Below are 19,106 nucleotides of genomic sequence, written 5' to 3'. Positions count from 1 at the left end.
ATGCATAAACACAACTTCATTCTTTATAAATCTCTCCAACAGTGTGTAATGTTAGCTTTAGCCACGGAGCAAAACCTCAAATTCATTCAGAATCAAATGTAAACATCCAAATAAATACAATACTCACATAATCCGACACATGCATGCAGTATGCATGACGAACACTTTGTAAAGATCCATTTTGAGGGTTATATTAGCTGTGTAAACTTTGTTTATGCACTATTTAAGGCAAGCACGAGCTCCGGGGGCGGAGAGCGCGAACATTTAAAGGGGCCGCAGCATGAATCGGCGCATTTCTAATTATGCCCCAAAATAGGCAGTTAAAAAAAAATCTATGGGGTATTTTGAGCTAAAACTTCACAGACACATTCAGGGGACACCTTAGACTTATATTACATCTTGTAAAAAAAACGTTCGATGGCACCTTTAATGTATACATTAAATGTATTAAAGGAGTAAGGAATATAATTACTGTATTTTTGTTAAGATATATCAGTTTTTGTGCATTAGAATTTATACTAAATGTCTTTAGGCTACTGTTTTTCATAACAAATACCACATATTTTTACCATAATGTGGCTATGCTTAGCTTTACCTGTGGTTATCATGATCTACAAATGTATGATACTATGGACGAAACAACAGTTAATTTTATAAGAGTAGAGTTCTAACTCATGCAGTCAGAATATTTAAATTTTAATTTATAAAAATTAGGTTTGCATTTTTTTTTTTTATAGGGCTGCCTCCAACTAAAGATTTTTCTAGTCGACTTCATTTAAGCCATTAGTCGACTAATCACACATTTAATTACTTAAATATACACTGAGGAGAATACTAGCCTAAACCATAATGAGCATTATATATATATATATATATATATATATATATATATATATATATATATATATATATATATATATATATATATATATATATATATATATATATAGGCGTAATAAGCCTGCAAAGCACCGGCAAAAATAATGATAATTCATGTGTCGTGGGAAAAAAAGTAGCAAGGAGACCTTTTAATTATTTATTAATAAACTATAATGCTTTTTGAGTCAATGTCGGCTGCAAAGATGAAGTTGACGATGCTGACTCGCCATCTCTGCAGGATAGTAGCGCCTTTTAGAGAGAAATTATGTACCTGTATGGCCAAAAATTAAGGAGTATTTTTTTAAAAAAATGCAAGTGATCACTCTGGCGTCTCCATGTCATGTGGTAAAATGCACTAATACTTCAACTTCCACACTTTAATAGCGCACATTTATCTACGTTAACATTAGAGCAAGCAGCCATGTGAAGTTGCTACTTGCGTGTTTCAAATGATAGGCCATATTTGAGGTCATTAGATGTTAGGCGAACATTTGGATTCCCTGCCTGACATACTGTAATTACCACAAGGACCCGCCGTTAACTATTTGTCCCACATGGACTGTGTGACTACGCCACAAGGTTTTTTTTCCTGAGACTAACCGACTAACAAAATTTTGGTTGACTAACCCTCAACTAACGTTTATTCGACTATTAGGGGCAGCCTTAATTTTTTACAGATATTTACGGATTTTACTCTTTTTGTTCATTAAAATACATGTATGTCCACATCCCAAATCAAGATACTGTCAAATGTGCATTTCTAAGAGACAAAACGTACTATTTTTAATATTAATGTTAATATTGAAATTAACATTGTTATAATGACGAGGATTTTCTTAATAATTTTAAAAAATAATTATTGCAACTTTCTATATATAATTGCCATTTTGTGTTTTACAAAAGAAGAAATGTCAAAGAGGAGGTGTTGAATGAGTAAATCATTTTTGGGTGAACTATTCCTTTAATCTCTGTCCTGTTTTTCTTCCTTGGTGTGTGGCCTTCCTGTAATGTCAGCAATATCTCTTCCTGTGACTCGACAGCGTGGATGTTGTTATAGTTTCAGGCGTTTGGTTCGACCCCTTCCCCCCTTCCTCTTGAGGTCACAGGAGAGTTTTCCCCCGATGGACAGGGTTGTGAGTCATGCTATAGTAGTTCTATCGGCTTAACAGCTCTGAGTAATGAGCCTCTCACACAACCTGCTCAATCTCTTCAGCTCTCTGCTTTCAAACCTCAGCTTCCTCTTTTTATTACTGCATCTCTAGCGTTCTCTTTCTCAACCTCTCCACATTGAGTAATAAAGGACTAATCATGATCATTTGTAAGTGAGTAGGAGGTGTGCAGGCCTGCAGCGTGTTTTATTTAACTGTTCTCATATCATCTCATACTGTTAGGATTTGTTCACACTGCACATTTGTTTTTGGGAAAACTGGAAATTTTCCCTCTGCTCATGTCTATTATGACATCTTGCCTGGTGCTGAACAACTGATGCACATGAGACAACATAAACATTCACTATTTCACTGATTATCACAGTGTTTATATGCCGTAACCCGTTCAGTCTTGAATGACCCCCCCCCCCCCCCCCCAAAAAACAACAACAACAACCTACTTTAAGTCCCATCTGACTGTTGAGACTTATTTTCAAAAATCCGATTTTTAATGGATTTAATTTTTTTGCTGAACATTCAGACAACAAACTACTAAACGGATTTGAGTCAGATTTTCACACGTTTGCTGCCAGATTTTAACTGGCTGTCTGAACTAAACTTTCATTTCTCTGCTTCAAGGTCTGTCCTGCATCATAATAAATATTATAATTGAGTGTTAAAGGTCCGTTCTTCGTGATCCCATGTTTCAAACTTTAGTTAGTGTGTAATGTTGTTGTTAGAGTATAAATAAAATCTGTAAAATTTTAAAGCTCAAAGTTCAATGCCAAGCAAGATATTTTATTTAACAGAAGTCGCCTACATCGAACGGCCAGTTTGGACTACATCCCTCTACTTCCTTCTTTAATGACGTCACTAAAACAGTTTTTTGACTAACCTCCGCCCACAGGAATACACAAGAGTTGCGTTTGTAGAGTGTGTTTGTCGCCATGTCGTCGAAACGCTGTTATTTTCATCCCGCAGTCCAATCACCGGGTCTGATTCCGGCTCAAATTGATAGGGTAAAATTAAAGACATGTTTACAATAACACTGAGCGCGTGCATCTCCATGTTATAGTAAGTGGCGTGACCTTTCCGGGCAAGGAGCGCTAAACTGCTGTCGAATCACAACACAGGAACCGCTGGCACAATCAGAACTCGTTACGTATTTCTGAAGGAGGGACTTCATAGAACAAGGAAGTCATCAGCCCGTTTTTATGACAGTGGAAACAGCGGTATACAGATAAGTAAATTATGTGAAAAATACTGTGTTTTTTTACACGCGAAACATGAACACATGTTATATTGCACACTATAAACACAATCAAAGCTTCAAAAAACACGAAAAACGGGACCTTTAAAATAAAAAATCACAGTTAATCTATTATTTTAAAGGGTTATCTAATTTTCAGCCACTGTGTCAGTGGTTTAATTAAAAAAAATTAATCATTGTAATAATGATGGCATCTGGTGTAATATGATTTAAAAGCAACACATTTCTCTTATAGTGTTAATTAAAAGGTAATTGAACCCTGAAAATGGGGCTGTGTTGGTTCCTAATAACTAAATACTAATTTAAATAAAAACTCTTCCAATTAATACACCTGAGATATGTGGCCTTATCCTGCAAACTTCAAAAGTGTTCTTCAAATTTGCTTTTTCCCTGAAGCCAGAGTTGCAGATGTTTTTGTACTTCTCTTGGTTTTCTTTTTAGATGAAAGCAAGAGGAACTTCTTGAATCTCTGCCTCCTTTCTTCTCTTATCAACTTTGCCGGTCCTCTTTGTGTCCATTATGTGCCGTTAGCATTACTGAAAACCGATAAGATGATCCGTTACCTTATGATATATAGTTATGTGTATATTTGGTGTGCTTTGAAGAACAGGGATTGCGTAACACCAGCACAAAGCACTGAAACGCACATTTGCACTTTAAACAGCAGCATGAAATTTGCATCTCCATCTCTGTTGTGCATTGCTTGCCTTTCCAGTGCCCTTCCTCTGTCTTTCTGCTACCTTTTGTACTTTAATGCATCTGAAAACACAAATCATAATCATGGAGAATAGGACCAAAACAAGGAGAGTGTCTAGGTTTATTTGTCGGTTTTTGCATGTAAACAGAAATATAAGAAGTCATCTTAGGTTAAATTAATCTGTCCTAACGGAAATAATACATGGGTGAAAAGTTGGTTAAATTAGATTAAAGTTGTTTTTTTCCACTCTGAAAAGTAGGGATGCATGATACCATTTCGACTACATCAGTTATATGCCAGTGTTGGATATTTTTTAGTTGATATTGCATATTCTCATTTCTCCTGTTTTTATATTTAATTACATTTACCATGTAATTCTAACAATCACAGTCTTTACAAACACTAATAATTTAATTAACACCCTGAAATGTAATATTTATAAAGTCTTATTATATATTCATAATACCCAAAATGTAATAATGTTTGTTAATGTGAGTAATGAAATATCTAATATTGTTATATCAGGGGTTCGAGAGTCTCAGTAGTTTGTCCCCACTGGAAGAAAACTGTGAGATTAGTCTGTTGTAAACAGTCTGTGCTGCAAATTCATCAGTACTTTAATTCCCATCATGCATTGGTGTTTCCTGCCCAATGGTTGTCACATGCCAGACGACGAGCAGCTTTATGGGTCACATGAATCTCTGCCGTCTCACTTCCTATTTCCCCTCCCACAGGAGTATATACAGCACAGGCCCGAAGCTCAGAAGCGGCACGTAGACCCACCTCCTCTTTACATCAGCATTGCAGGGAGGAGAATGTACGGTTGTTTTCAGAAGAGAAAAGAAATCTGAGGAGACGTGTTTATTTCTAATGAATGGGTTTTCCCAACATCTTCGCTGTAGTCTGGATGTATTGCGTTTGAAAGGGCAACAATCTCAGGTTCTCTTTTGCTCTTTTGGTTTTCACAGCTCCCAGTGCACTTGCGTTAACGTGCCTCACCCACTCTCTTAGCAACTGTGATCTGCCTTACCAGGTGAGTTGTGTCTTGGCAACAATAAAGACAGCTGCTTTGTGTCCTTGTGCCAGGCTGGGAAGAGTGAGGAGCCTCTCAAATTCTTGGAGAAGGTCTGCGTTGTTATTGCACCTCTGAGTGAACTTACTTTTTGTCTTTAATTTTATTTTAGAATTTTGTGTTAGTTGTGTTTGCTAAGGCTCCTACTTAAGATTAGTGATTTGAACAAACCCTTATTCTTAAGTATTAAACATTGTGTGTAACTCATCCTTGCACTGTTTGTGCTACAAACTTGAATTATACCTCAAATTATGTGGTTTGTTGAGATGTCTGCTGTTACCAACATCAAAGAACTCTCCATGCCAGCAGGTGGCAGTAGTCTCTATTTGTAATTCAAAAAGGGTAACAGAAAAAGTTAGGACTGCGGAAATACCGTAAACAAATCAACGATTGTGTCATTCACTTGTTTTCGTCACTTCTGTTTTTCTTCTTGTGTACTGGCTCGCTAAGCTGAACAGCCAATCAGAGTGATCTATCTCACCGGTGGCCTTAACACGCGAAATCGGCTGAAAGCTGCCGACGGGTGGTCCGATTAGTCGGTTAGGAACATACAGCAAAAACTAGGCTGATGATGATGGTCAACGATGGCCTGACATTGGGCCATGATTCTAATTTTAGTAATATTTTATTTAAAGGTCCCGTTTTTCGTGGTTTTTTGAAGCTTTGATTGTGTTTATAGTGTGCAATATAACGTGTTCATGTTTCGCGTGTAAAAAAACACAGTATTTTTCACATAATTTACTTATCTGTATACCGCTGTTTCCACTGTCATAAAAACGGGCTGATGACTTCCTTGTTCTATGAAGTCCCTCCTTCAGAAATACGTAACGAGTTCTGATTGTGCCAGCGGTTCCTGTGTTGTGATTCGACAGCAGCTTAGCGAACCTTGCCCGGAAAGGTCACGCCTCTTACTATAACATGGAGATGCACGCGCTCAGTGTTATTGTAAACATGTCTTTAATTTTACCCTATCAATTTGAGCCGGAATCAGACCCGGTGATTGGACTGCGGGATGAAAATAACAGCGTTTCGACGACATGGCGACAAACACACTCTACAAACGCAACTCTTGTGTATTCCTGTGGGCGGAGGTTAGTCAAAAAACTGTTTTAGTGACGTCATTAAAGAAGGAAGTAGGGGGATGTAGTCCAAACTGGCCGTTCGATGTAGGCGACTTCTGTTAAATAAAATATCTCGCTTGGCATTGAACTTTGAGCTTTAAAATTTTACAGATTTTATTTATACTCTAACAACAACATTACACACTAACTAAAGTTTGAAACATGGGATCACGAAGAACGGGACCTTTAAGTATAAAATTCGAATTTAGTTTATTAGCCATTTTGACAGCCCTACACAGCACAAGCCTTTCAATGTACACTCTATTGACCGTAAATGCATTCGCCATGTGCACACTACCTAGTGGCCCTTTTTTTATTATTATTATTATTTTTTTTTTTTTTTTTTGAGTGCTCAAATCACTTGCATATGTCAGCATGACCATTTTTATTGGTTATAACTTCTGGAAAGAAATAGTGCAGACACTGAACAAGGATGAAACTTTCTAGTGCGTATGTTTTGAGTGCCTGTATTTGAAAATCAAATGGCATATACTTTTAAAGGCTGTGCATTCAGCTGTACACATACGCTATGCATTCACATCAAAACTGAAGTTTACTTTGGGGTTGACAGACAAGGAAAGCATACTTTCAGCTTTAAAATGACTTAAAAAATCCCATAGAAGAATATTACATTGAAGAAAGGATCTGAGCCATATCTAGAGAATATCATAGAGACTTGGGGTGGGTCAGTAAAATGGTACTGAGCAGTATGCTAAAAATGACTTGGAATACCATAGCAACCGCATAGTAATGCCCTGTCAACCATCTAGAGCACCATAGCATTGTGGCAGCGTGTTTTGGCCAGACCAGCACCACTCTCGTAAAAAATCTAGTTATCTATGTAGTCCATCTCAACTAATTTGGTTAAATCTGAGTTAACATTTTGCTCTCGGTGATGTCCATTGCCTCAACTCGAATACTGTTAAGTGAAACGGTCATTGTTTAAAGCTTTGCAAGTGGTCTAAGCAGATTTACTGCACTCAAGCGGTTCTATAGGTTCCTAGTCCTGTTACATAAGTTGTTGAAGGCAATGTAGAAGTTTGTCTCAGTGACAGAAGGTGAATTTGGATTAAAAGCAAATAAAACTCAGAGTTTGAGGAGATATATGGTTCAGTTTGCATGTAACCTCTACTACAGTGCATATTGGGTCCAGTTCCCATGGTGTTTTATGGGAGTTGGTAGGGAATTCATTCTTCTGCCTAGAGATGTTGGAATGTTTGTGGATTTTTTTTTTTTTCGCCGTTTCACTTTTACAGTGACTTGAATTATTTGTTTAGGGTTTCAAGGCACAAGAACAAGGAGACGACTCTCATTGAATTGTCTTCGTTGTCTTCATTTCATTTCAATTTTACACGCACACTACATTCATCTTAACAGGAAATGTTCCTAGACTTCTGTTCTCATTCTTGTATTGTGTATCTCTGTGTAGGATGCGTGAGGACATGTCGAGCGTGGTGTGTGTGAAGGAGACAGAGGGGCAGGGGGACCCCGGCGAGAAGCTGTCCCAAGACGAGCTGCTATGTCGGACACGGGAGGTCATGCAGGGGCTGGAGGCGCTCCGTGCAGAACATCAGGCCATCCTGGAGGGGCTGATGGGGACCTTGCGCTGCCTCAAACAAAGCCAGGAGGGTCGTGCTGTTGAGGAGAAGACAGCCATGATCCAACGCTCCATGGAAATGCTGGAGCTGGGCCTTAGCGAAGCACAGGTGAAGTGTGGAAATGCTTCCAAAGTGGGATGAAAGAGTGAATGTTTTGCTTGTAGCCTTTGTAACACCATGACTGCTCTCTGTCTTTCTTTTATCAATCGGCGCAGGTGATGATGGCTCTGTCAGGGCACCTGAGCGCAGTGGAGGCAGAGAAACAGAAGCTTCGAGCACAGGTACATACACACGCACACTGCGCCACATCAAAAATTAAACTCTGCTCTCAGGTTCATTGGTGTACAGGCACACAGACTTGGTTTGATTGCAAAGTCCAAATGTAAATTTAATTCCATCCCACTGCTCCCATTTGATATATTTCACATTGTATTATTTGGCTTCAAATTGTAGTATGTTTATTTCATCAATGTGAGTACTAACAACAGTTTACCACTTCAGATAGGTAACCACTCAGGAAGAGAAGGTACCAAAAATTGGAACCATGGTTCACTTAACATTTTGACTTATGGTTTTGGCCCACACACATAATGGCACTTGTGTATATCTTAAGAACAAATCAATAGAGAGCGTACGGTCAGGTTCATGAAGTAAACATCAATAAGTCGATGTGATTTTAGTCTAATTTTTGAAAAATTGTTTTATTGTCGATGACTAAATGACTAAATTACCCACAATTGCCAAGAAATATCATAAAAAGTAAAAATATCCTGTTAAATTATGGTAAAAAAAAAAAACTGTGACAAGTAGGGGTGTGACGAGATCTTGTGCCACGAGATCTTACGATTTCTCGTCGAGGTGAAAAGCTGTCTCGCGATATTGCCATGACGGAGAGTGAGGGTGAAATTAGGATAGAATATGCCACCGCTATTTTTACATTATGCTTCCACTGTTGTTTTACTTTTTTTATACATATATAAACCATTTAATTCAGTTGGATGATGGTTGCTTCAATCCCATCCAGTTCATCCAACACGAGCTGCAGAGTTGTACACAGTGTTGCTTTCGTCAACGAAAATTATGACTAAATATCGTCGTCAACGAACCTTTATCACGTGACGAAGACGAGACGAGATGCAACGTAAATGCTGGTCATGTGACGATGACAATAATTAAATGTATAATACAATATTGTTGACGAATAAAAACAAGACTAAATGTGATTTACAAAATAAAAACTATGCTAAAATATCTCTTCATTTTCATTAACCGAGACGAGACGAAATGTTATAACGTTATTTTAGTCGCGTTATTATTATTATTTTGCAGTATTTCTGTTTCCTGTGTCTCACTTCAGGGGCTGCATCGGGTCGCACTGCACAGACGCCGTCAACGTCACTTCCTCTGACATAGAGAAAGGGACCGATATGTAGGGAAATATGAAGATTTCACATGCTCATAACTTAATGAAAAATGCACAGATCATAGAAATATATATATATATATATATATATATATATATAATCGCAAAATTGCCTTTTATCAGCAGTTTTTCAGCATGAAAATGTCCAAATGTAATGTAATTTATATTTTCTAAATCATTTAAAAGTATTCTATCAAATGATACCTATCTTTTGACTCTCCTTGCTACAGTTTTGGAGTTATGAGTCTTTACTTTTGTGTTTGTCGCTCATAAAAAAAAAAACAACAACTCTAAAAAAGCCTTCGGGTTTAAAAGGGATAAGAGACATCTCAAGGCATTATAAGGTATTATCTATATAATGTAGGAAACAATATAATAAGATAACCTTGTTTAAAATGGGTTTGGCTAAAAGAAAATTTTAGTTTCGTCTATACTACTAGGTACTATGCTATATTGACTGTCTTAAATAGAATTGCATTACTAAAAAGAGACTAAAATAAAATTTTCATTGAATAAAATTAGACTAAAATGTCATCAGTTTTCGTTGACTAAAATAGTCATGGATAAATCTGACTAAAATAAGACTAAAATGCTCAGACTTTTAGTCGACTGAAACTTGACTAGACTAAAAAGAGTATGAACATGACTAAAACTAATAAAAACTAAAATGACAGCTTGACACAAAGACTAGACTAAAACTAAAATTAAAACAGGCTGCCAAAAACAACACTAGTTGTACATAATGCAGCAGGAATCAGAGTTCTCTGATCACGTGACGAGATGACTGACAAGACCATGGCGGAGGATTCGTTGCACAACAGAGCCTAAAAGCGTCCGACAAATGTCTTATCTTGTAGAATTCATGCTCAGCACTGCCGCTCCCTATTAACAGAGTACGTGCAATCGCAAAATTGAAAGCGAAAGTAAAACGCGACCACGCAATTTCAATACCCTACATTTTATTTCAAAACCCTGCATTTTACTGTATATTTTACAACGTAACTGTATAGGTCATTAAATGATGATTTACTTGAACAACCGAAATCTTAATTGTAAGTGACCTGTCCATAAAATATGTCCAATCTAAAGGTTATATTTGTCTTATAATCACAAGTTATAATGTTATTTACTTCTGAGCTGGTTGCTTTAGTAGTTATGGGGACTATGGGGAAATTAAAGGAAAAAACTACTTCCTGAACCAAGGCTGCTGACAAAATGTGCGCTGTCAATGTTGCTGTTTGCTTCCACAAATTAGTTTAAAAGCTCTAGTGTGAAAATGCCCTGAAGCAGCTTTTTCCTGTTCTCCAGGTGCGGAGGCTGTGTCAGGAGAACCAGTGGCTGAGGGATGAGCTGGCAGGGACCCAGCAGCGGCTGCAGAAGAGTGAGCAGAGTGTGGCCCAGCTGGAGGAGGAGAAGAAACATCTGGAGTTTATGAATCAGCTCAAGAAATATGACCAGGACCTCAGCCCATCAGTGAGACTTGATCTTATTTACCACAGAGCCTTTATCTCTGTCTTTCTATTTTTGGTCTCACCCTCCACCTCTTTCCATCTCACTCTCATCAGGATGATAAGGACTCTGATTCCAGTAGGGAGACACTGGATGATCTTTTTCCAGATGAGCAGGATGAGCCGGGTCCTGGCAGTAAGTACCCCGGTAGCACTAAGCTTCTGACTTGGCAAAGCACAGGGTACAGAGAAGGTAGTCGAATTCAAAATGTAAACTTACCTCCTCTAAAACATCTGATACATCCATTCCATCTGATACATCACTGTACCACGGTACAACCAGAATATGAAAATTAAGATACAAAAAAATCATATTTGTTTACAAGCTCAAAATAAAAATGTAAAAAGTGTAAATTATGGAGGACTTAAAAGGAACAAGGTATTGTTGGGGGAAAAGAAAAGAACCGCAGTTCTTCCTTCTCATATTTTCTGCTAAACAGTTTCCCGTCTTGCATTTTCTTTCCGCCCCTCCACATTCTCTGTTCTCCTGCCTGATAATTGCCTCATTGACTGTGGAGGAGGATCAAAGGGCAGCCCCAGTCGTGTTGTGGCAGAAAGCGCAACAGTGCACAGGAGTTTAAAGCATCATATGTCGCAGGCAGACACTGCCGTGCTCAGATTAGCCCTGATTCTGACACATGAATGCCAGAAGGCTGTGTGACTGTCAGTGATGCATCCCTGCAGCAAATGATCTCCAGCAGAGTTTTTCAAAGGAACCGACATTAATCTGCTCTAAGAAAGATCGCATTAATCTCTTCCCCTCATTCCTGAAGTACCGGGAATGGAATCCTTTCACTGTCATTTTGCTCTGCCACGTATTTGAGCTGGCAAATTTAAAGTTTGTTTTGGTCTTTTTAAGTATGAGGCAAGTTTCTAATCAGGAAATATGCGCTCTTAGATCCTGTGCCTATAGTAAGAAGTTCTCTCTGGGGTCTCAGTTCATATTTTTTTTACTTTTATTGGAAAGCTACATGTTGACTTGTGCTAATTGACCATCTTAATTCAAACAAAATGGGCTTTGTTCCAGGAAAAACCTAGTGAACTGTCTGCTACCATTTACATTGGCAGCTTCTGAAAGTGACTGAACACCCCACATGGACAGCATGTTAACGACCACATACAGTGGCATGAAAAAGTATGTGAACCCCTTGCAGAATCTGTGAAAATGAGAATTATTTTAATAAAATAAGAGGGATAATAAAAAATGCATGTCATTTTTTGTTTAGTACTGTCCTGAGTAAGATATTTTACATAAAAGATGTTTGCATTTAGTTCACAAGACAAAACGATAGCTGAATTTATTAAAGAAAACTTTTGAACAGGATGAAGATGTTTTTCTTATTTTGTTTAAATATCATTGTTTTTCATTTAGTACTGCCCTTCAGAACCAACAGAAGATACTTGCATGTTTCCCGGCAGAAAAATTTAAGTACAATTTACCTTGATATTTGAATTCAAAAGTTTTCACCCCTCGGCTCCTAATGCATCGTGTTTCCTTCCGGAGCATCAGTGAATGTTTGAACCTTTTTTAATAGTTGAGTTTGAGTCCCTCAATTGTCCTCAGTGTGAAAAGATGAATCTCAAAATCAAACAGCCACTGCTGGAAAGGGTTCAAATATGCAAAAATGCTTGAAAACTGATGAATCTGCAGGAGCTGGAGGAATTTTCTGAAGAACAGAGCTCAGTTTAACTGCTCAGGACAAACAAGAGACTCATGAACAACCATCACAAAACATAAAAACAGTCGTAGGTCATCAGGTAACCACACACAGTATTGAGAATCAATGGTTCACATACTTATGAATGGGGTTATTTTAATAAATTCAGCTATTGTTTTGTCTTGTGAACTAAATGCAAACATCTTTTATGTAAAATATCTTACTCAGGACCGTACTAAACAAAAAATAACGTGCATTTTTTATTATCCCTCTTATTTTATTAAAATAATTCTCATTTTCACAGATTCTGCAAGGGGTTCACATACTTTTTAATGCCACTGTAAGAGACTTATTCCAATAGTTTAGTGGTTCTCAACAAATTTAAGCTGAGGCTCAAGATTAAAAGTATTTAAATTATTAATCGATTTTATTATCATATGCATTTGAGTCACAGCTTGAGGTTCAGGCTTATTTGTTCATAAATGACGTCATCAGCGACTAGTCAACGTCGACTCGACTTTAATCGTGTAAATGGCGACTTTAAAAAAAAATCTGAAGTTGTTTAAAGGGATTGTTCACCCAAAAATGAAAATTATCCCATGATTTTGCACAAGTCAACTTGAGCAGTGTGCGTACGGTCGTCCGCCAGAAGCTAGTTATTTGAATTAATAAAGTTTTAAATATGGATATTTTTCTTACAAAAACCATTATAAAGCTTCGAGGAGCAAGGATATTTTTAAATATATCTCTGATTGTGTTCGTCTAAAAGAAGATAGTCATATACACCTACGATGGCTTGAGGGTGAGTAAATCTTGGGATAATTTTCATTTTTGGGTGAACTATCCCTTTAACCCCTACTATATAGAACATACTTTTTTTAATGGTTTCAAAATAAATTCAAATTTAAATGTAGTACCTACTCAGACAGTAGGCGATTTCGGATGCAGCAAATGTGCCTTTTGAAGGCACACTGTTTGTTTTGGTTTTGTTATGCTTACAAATGATGTCTATGTAGGCATCAACTAGGTATTGAAACATAGCCATAGACTATGATTTTTTTTTTTTTTTCCCAGTCCAGCCTCCTCACAGCAGTGCAGTGGCAGCAGCGCAGCAGGGCGGTTATGAGATCCCCGCTCGTCTCCGAACCCTCCACAACCTGGTGATCCAGTACGCCTCACAGGGCAGGTATGAGGTGGCTGTTCCTCTCTGCAAACAGGCTCTGGAGGATCTAGAGAAAACATCTGGACACGATCATCCCGATGTAGCCACCATGCTGAACATTCTCGCCCTCGTTTACAGGTCAGCAAAGAACTTTAGCTATGAAATATATATTGGTTTACTGTCCACTCAGCAGACTTTACTGTACAATTTTAAGCATGTTGGTCATGTTCATTTATGTACACCAGCATTCAAAAGCTTGGGCTTAATAATTTTTTTTTTTTAATGCATCATGGTTTCCACAAAAATATTAAACAGCACAACAATGCTTTCAACACTGATAATAATTAAAAATGTTTCTTGAGCAGCAAATCACATCTTAGAATGATTTCTGAAGGATCATGTGACAGACTTCATCTGGAGGAATGATGCTGAAAATTCAGCTTTGCCATCACAGGAATGAATTATACTTTAATATATATATATAAATAGAAACATTTATTGTAAATTGTAATAATATTTCACAGTATTAGTGTTTTTACTGTTGTCGATCAAATAATTGGTGATCATGAGACACATTCCAAAAACATTTTAAAAAATTACCAACACCAAACTCTTAATTTAAAAGTGATGTAGTTTGTTTCATGTTAAATACTTTGTTCTAAAACAATTTAATATGCAGCAGCACTTTAAGTGGAAAAATTCCCTATTAAATCTCTAATGTATCTTAAACCGCAGTATGGTATCAACAAGTGCTTTAAACAGATGGGCTGAGAACCTAATTTTCCTTAGCTTTTGTTGTAAACTATGGTAATATCCGGCTCACAAGCCGCTGGGATATTAAGCTATTGTGCCATCACCCTGTTGCCATGGAAACATATTCTTGTGAGAAAGACCTTTGTTGCACAACGAGTCGCAATAGATTGATGTGAAAGTGTTTTCTGCTCTCCAGGGACCAGAATAAATACAAAGAGGCAGCAAACCTCCTTAACGATGCATTGGCCATTAGAGAGAAGACCCTGGGCAAAGACCACCCTGCGGTAAGAACCTGTCCTGCTCTCATCAGTGTGCTCTCCACATTACAGGGGAAAACAGTCTGTCTGTGCTGTGTGTGAGTATATTGTGTATATATTGAAATAAGCGGCACAGACTGCTGAAGTTTGAGTTTGTCATGTGAAGCTTGTGTCTTACCCTCTCATCAGGACCAGCGTCGCACAATTCTCTGCAGAGGTTAGATACTTTAACACCTTTTATAGATCTGTCTTCTGTTTCATTCTTTATCTTCTACCTGGCTGTTTCCTAAAACTGGAATCTGGATGATATACTGAATACTCATCTTTGTGATGATTTTCTGGGCAACATGAAATTAAACAACATTGTGAATATAATGACTTTAATGCACTTTTCAGACTGGTTTCACAATCCTCATCTCTCAATGTGCAAGTGTGTTAAGAACTATATTTTATTACTTTAATATTTACCGTCTCTGATTTAAACTTGCTGTTAGAATAAGCCAATTTGATTCATTTCTGTGAATTTATTTCAGTTTAATATTTTTATATCAATGAATGGATTAAAAACTTGGATTTATTATTTGTTTGCATCACTCAAAAATGTCATTTATGTATATAATAATCATACATTATTTTGAAGTTGTGTAAGGGTCAATGACATGACGGGCCATTTTTTTTCCCTTAATAATAATAATAATAATAATAATAATAATAATAATAAACACAGATATGACAATCCAAAGTATGCAAAGTAGTACAACTAGATCTCTTTTATTGAATCCAAAAGGTTTTAATGATAAATTACATATAAAGGTACATATAACTTTTTTTACTACATATAAAGGTATTTTAAAGATTTGAAGTATCAAAGAGTCATTCGGTTTAACCATCCAAAGGCCAATACAGCCATTCCATTTGTGATTAAAATATCTTAAAATGTAATAAATCTATATATTTTTTTATTCTGGCATGATTTTATATCATCATATATCAACATAGTGCAAAATAGTATTAAAATTATGTGTAGAAGTTGTTGCTTTATGAGAAAAAATGTCTGGAAAAATGAATTTCATTGATGTCATTCGGAGTAACCAATATACAGGGACCATTTTGGATCAAGTCATGTGGTCAGTGTCATGTGACAGGATGTGACATCATTCAGACACCTGCAAAGGACCACATGGTCGTGAAGCAAAGTAACTAACTCTCTTTTAACTATTTGAAAAATTCATGTTTTCACTTGCTCATACGCATGTCCCTAAACATCAGGTCATTTGGGACAACCGCTATAAAACATGGAAAATGTTGTAATATTTTAAAAACTTGTACTAAATATAAAATTTTTGATTGTCCTTTTGTTAGCTAGCTAGCAGCCTGTTAGCATTGTTTGAAAATATCGTCATTCGGTCTAACCAAAAGTGTTATTCGTTAAAATTTTGGTTAAACCGAATGACTTTTTGGTGACAAATAATGTCCATCTTGTAAAAAAAGACAAAAGCAGTGTTAATTGATTATAAAACCACATAATATCATTGTTAACACTTAATAAAACATCAAAATAATTATATCTCCATTATGTTTTTTTTTTACACTTTTAAAAACATTATTTGTCAATGACCTGTAAATATTATGATTAAATATTATTATTATTATTATTATTCATGGTCTTAAACAGTGCAGAAAAAACATGGCTTGATTATTAACTTTTTTTTTTACTTTGTTTTAGTGCTTATATTACACAGTTTGAATCTAGTATTCGGCTGCAATGGCTATTTGATGAAATGGGAGTTTCTTTGATAGAAAAAACAACCCTTTTTCAGTATAAATATGTAAATGTAGAGATATGAATATAATATAAATATCTAATATCATCACAAGGCCAAAAAATATAAATTTGCCCTTTTTCTTTTTCTCACTCTTGCCGTCTGTCACACACGTATGTCTCACATGCACTGAAGGATCTTAATCAAAGGTTGATCAGAACACATCTGTCATAATGCACAGGGTGTATATGCGTGTTAATCTGCCAACACTAGGAAAATTTGACCTTGATCGGATTTCCATCAAGTAATCATTTTCCGTAAGATAAAATTACTAATTGTATATAAATGATTGCACCAATTCAGAATCATTGATTGGTTGAATGAGTTTGAAATATATGTGTTTATAAATATATGTGTATGTTTTCCTGTGTATGCAGGTGGCTGCCACTCTGAACAACCTGGCTGTTCTTTATGGCAAACGAGGGAAGTACAAGGAAGCAGAGCCTCTGTGTAAAAGGGCACTGGAGATCAGAGAGAAGGTGGGTCAGAGGTCAAATGAATGAATCATGTGTATTTTTTTGTTTAAATCTTTCCCAACCGGTTTTGCATCTCAAAACATCTCACATTCTGAGTTCTGTGCATCACCTTACTCTCTCCCTCTCTTTCATTCATCCCTGTGTGTTTCAAAGACGAAAGAATAAAGCATCCATTCTTGAAAGCTCTGACTTATTTTAGGCTCAGGAGAGATGTGGAAAGACTCTTGAAACATTTATCTTCTGAGCTCTAAGGGTGTGTTCACACTTGTAGTTAGGTTCTCTTAGTTCTTTTGGTCTGGACAATACATTTATTCCTGGTTCGCTTAGCGTTCACACTGCCATTTTTAATACCGAACCTAAAGATACAAAAAAAAAAAAAAGTATTTGTGACAGAACTTAACGAACATCCAAAACAATGCTGTGTTCTGGGCTAAATGCACTTGTATCCATGTACGTATGATGGTATTTTGATCAGCTCAGAACTTTAGGACTTACTGTTTTCGTCTACATGGAGTTTTATTGTGGTATTGTTCTTCCGTAGTTCTCTGTGCACACTTTTTTCTTTCCCTCTTATCCAAAAATACCACATTGCAGAATAACTCACCTGTGCAGATGAGAATGGTGTGCTCCCACTCCCTCCTGGGGCGCCACAGATTTATTTCGATCTCTTTATGGAGAGAGTTTTTCTAAGCCTGTGTGATAAAGCTCTTACTGCAAGTCTTGAGAGTCTTACTCAGAGTGCTGCGTCTCACACATGCAGAGCTGAGAGAAAGAGCTTAGACAATCTGCTGAATTCAAACTCCCATCACTTAACTTCTGCAGACATATTGTCCTTTCTATTGTGGTATGAGCAAAATCTTACACTACCGTTCAAAAGTTTGGGGTAAATAACATTTTTTTATTTTATTTTTTTTAAGAAATTAATACTTTTATTCAGCAAGAATCCATTATATTGATCAAAAGTGACAGTAAATATTTTATAACATTATTTTTATATTCATTTTTTTTTTTACTTTAACTTTCACAACTGTTTTCAACATTGATAAAATAAGAGTACCAAATTCAGCATATTAGAATGATTTCTCAAGGATCATGTGACACTGAAGACTTGAGTAATGATGCTGAGAATAAGCTTTGTCATCACAGGGAAAAAATTACATTTTAAAATATAATAAAATAGAAAACAGTTTTTTTACATTATAATAACATTTCACAATTTTACTGTTTTTACTGTATTTGATGAAATAAATGCAGCCTTGGTGAGCATAAGAGACTACTCTCAAAAACATTAAAAAAATAAATAAATCTTACAGACACAAGTTTTGAATGGTATTGTACATATAATGATATATCACAATATATTTTATCTGTTGTTTATATATTAGCTTATTTATTATAGTTTATTAGAACAGTTTGTTTTATAAGATGTTATTGATCATTTTTCTGTAATAATATTGCTGTTGGCACAGTTTTATAAAAGCCTTTTAGGGGGTTTTAAGCATCATGGTAGAATCACTGAAGCACAGTCCTTGTGTATTATTTTTGAAACTGATGATGGTTTAGATAAAGAATAGCGATAGTGTTGGCAAAAGTTTTCAACTTCAAAAAACATTGAGTCACAACCCTAGCATTCAGACGGTCACAGAGCCCCTCACTGTGAAGAGTCAATATCTCTCAACATGAGCATGAACAACAACTGAGAGGTAAAGAGACAAACTCGGATGCTCGCTGTAATTAATCAATAAAATCCCCCGTAAGGCCTGCCTTTTATGAACAGAGATAGAGACATATTTCAAATCAGCAGTAAAATCTAAAGACATTAGTATTAGGGGTGTAAATCGGACAGTTCATCACGATTCGATACAATATTGATTCTCATAGCCAGCGATTCGATATTTTCCAATACCTCAAAAAGTTCTGTGATACGATTCAATTCGATCAATATTTCGATATTTTGAGCCTATTTTACACAACCAGTTAAATTTTTATTAACTCACAACTGCAACCAAAATATATAACAAACATTTATTTCAAAATTTCACATCCTGAACCCTGATTGGGACATCCACAAATAAAAAAATTCACACAGTAATCTAATGACAGCTTATGACATGACAACAGTCAAGAAAGTATTTTAGTTCTGTGCTAAAATGTGTAATGTCATAAAACTGATAAACAAGGAATACATACACACACACATAATTAAAAGACATTTCTTTTAAATGTATAGCGCAGGTTTTTAATGAAGCAACAACATATTA

The 19,106-nt window shown here is 36.2% G+C and overlaps 1 protein-coding gene across 7 annotated transcripts in view; it reads left to right on the top strand.

Moving 5' to 3' along the window:
* klc1a (kinesin light chain 1a) overlaps positions 1-19,106 on the top strand; it is a 47,325-nt gene that overhangs the window by 3,896 nt on the left and 24,323 nt on the right. For 5 of the 7 annotated variants that reach the window (XM_048204358.1, XM_048204360.1, XM_048204356.1 and 2 more), the window contains exons 2-8: positions 7,617-7,893; positions 8,001-8,066; positions 10,517-10,681; positions 10,774-10,852; positions 13,449-13,674; positions 14,486-14,573; positions 16,747-16,848. In XM_048204358.1, coding sequence (XP_048060315.1) covers positions 7,618-7,893; positions 8,001-8,066; positions 10,517-10,681; positions 10,774-10,852; positions 13,449-13,674; positions 14,486-14,573; positions 16,747-16,848 — 1,002 coding nt within the window. In that variant the 5' untranslated portion in view covers position 7,617. Of the gene's footprint in view, positions 1-4,727; positions 5,028-7,616; positions 7,894-8,000; positions 8,067-10,516; positions 10,682-10,773; positions 10,853-13,448; positions 13,675-14,485; positions 14,645-14,735; positions 15,002-16,746; positions 16,849-19,106 lie in introns of those variants that run through there. The other 2 variants (XM_048204357.1, XM_048204363.1) reach the window with 2 other exon arrangements.

Source organism: Megalobrama amblycephala, linkage group LG10 (assembly GCF_018812025.1).
Source record: "Megalobrama amblycephala isolate DHTTF-2021 linkage group LG10, ASM1881202v1, whole genome shotgun sequence".
Taxonomy (NCBI): domain Eukaryota; kingdom Metazoa; phylum Chordata; class Actinopteri; order Cypriniformes; family Xenocyprididae; genus Megalobrama; species Megalobrama amblycephala.
This window is presented reverse-complemented; position numbering and strand designations above follow the sequence as displayed.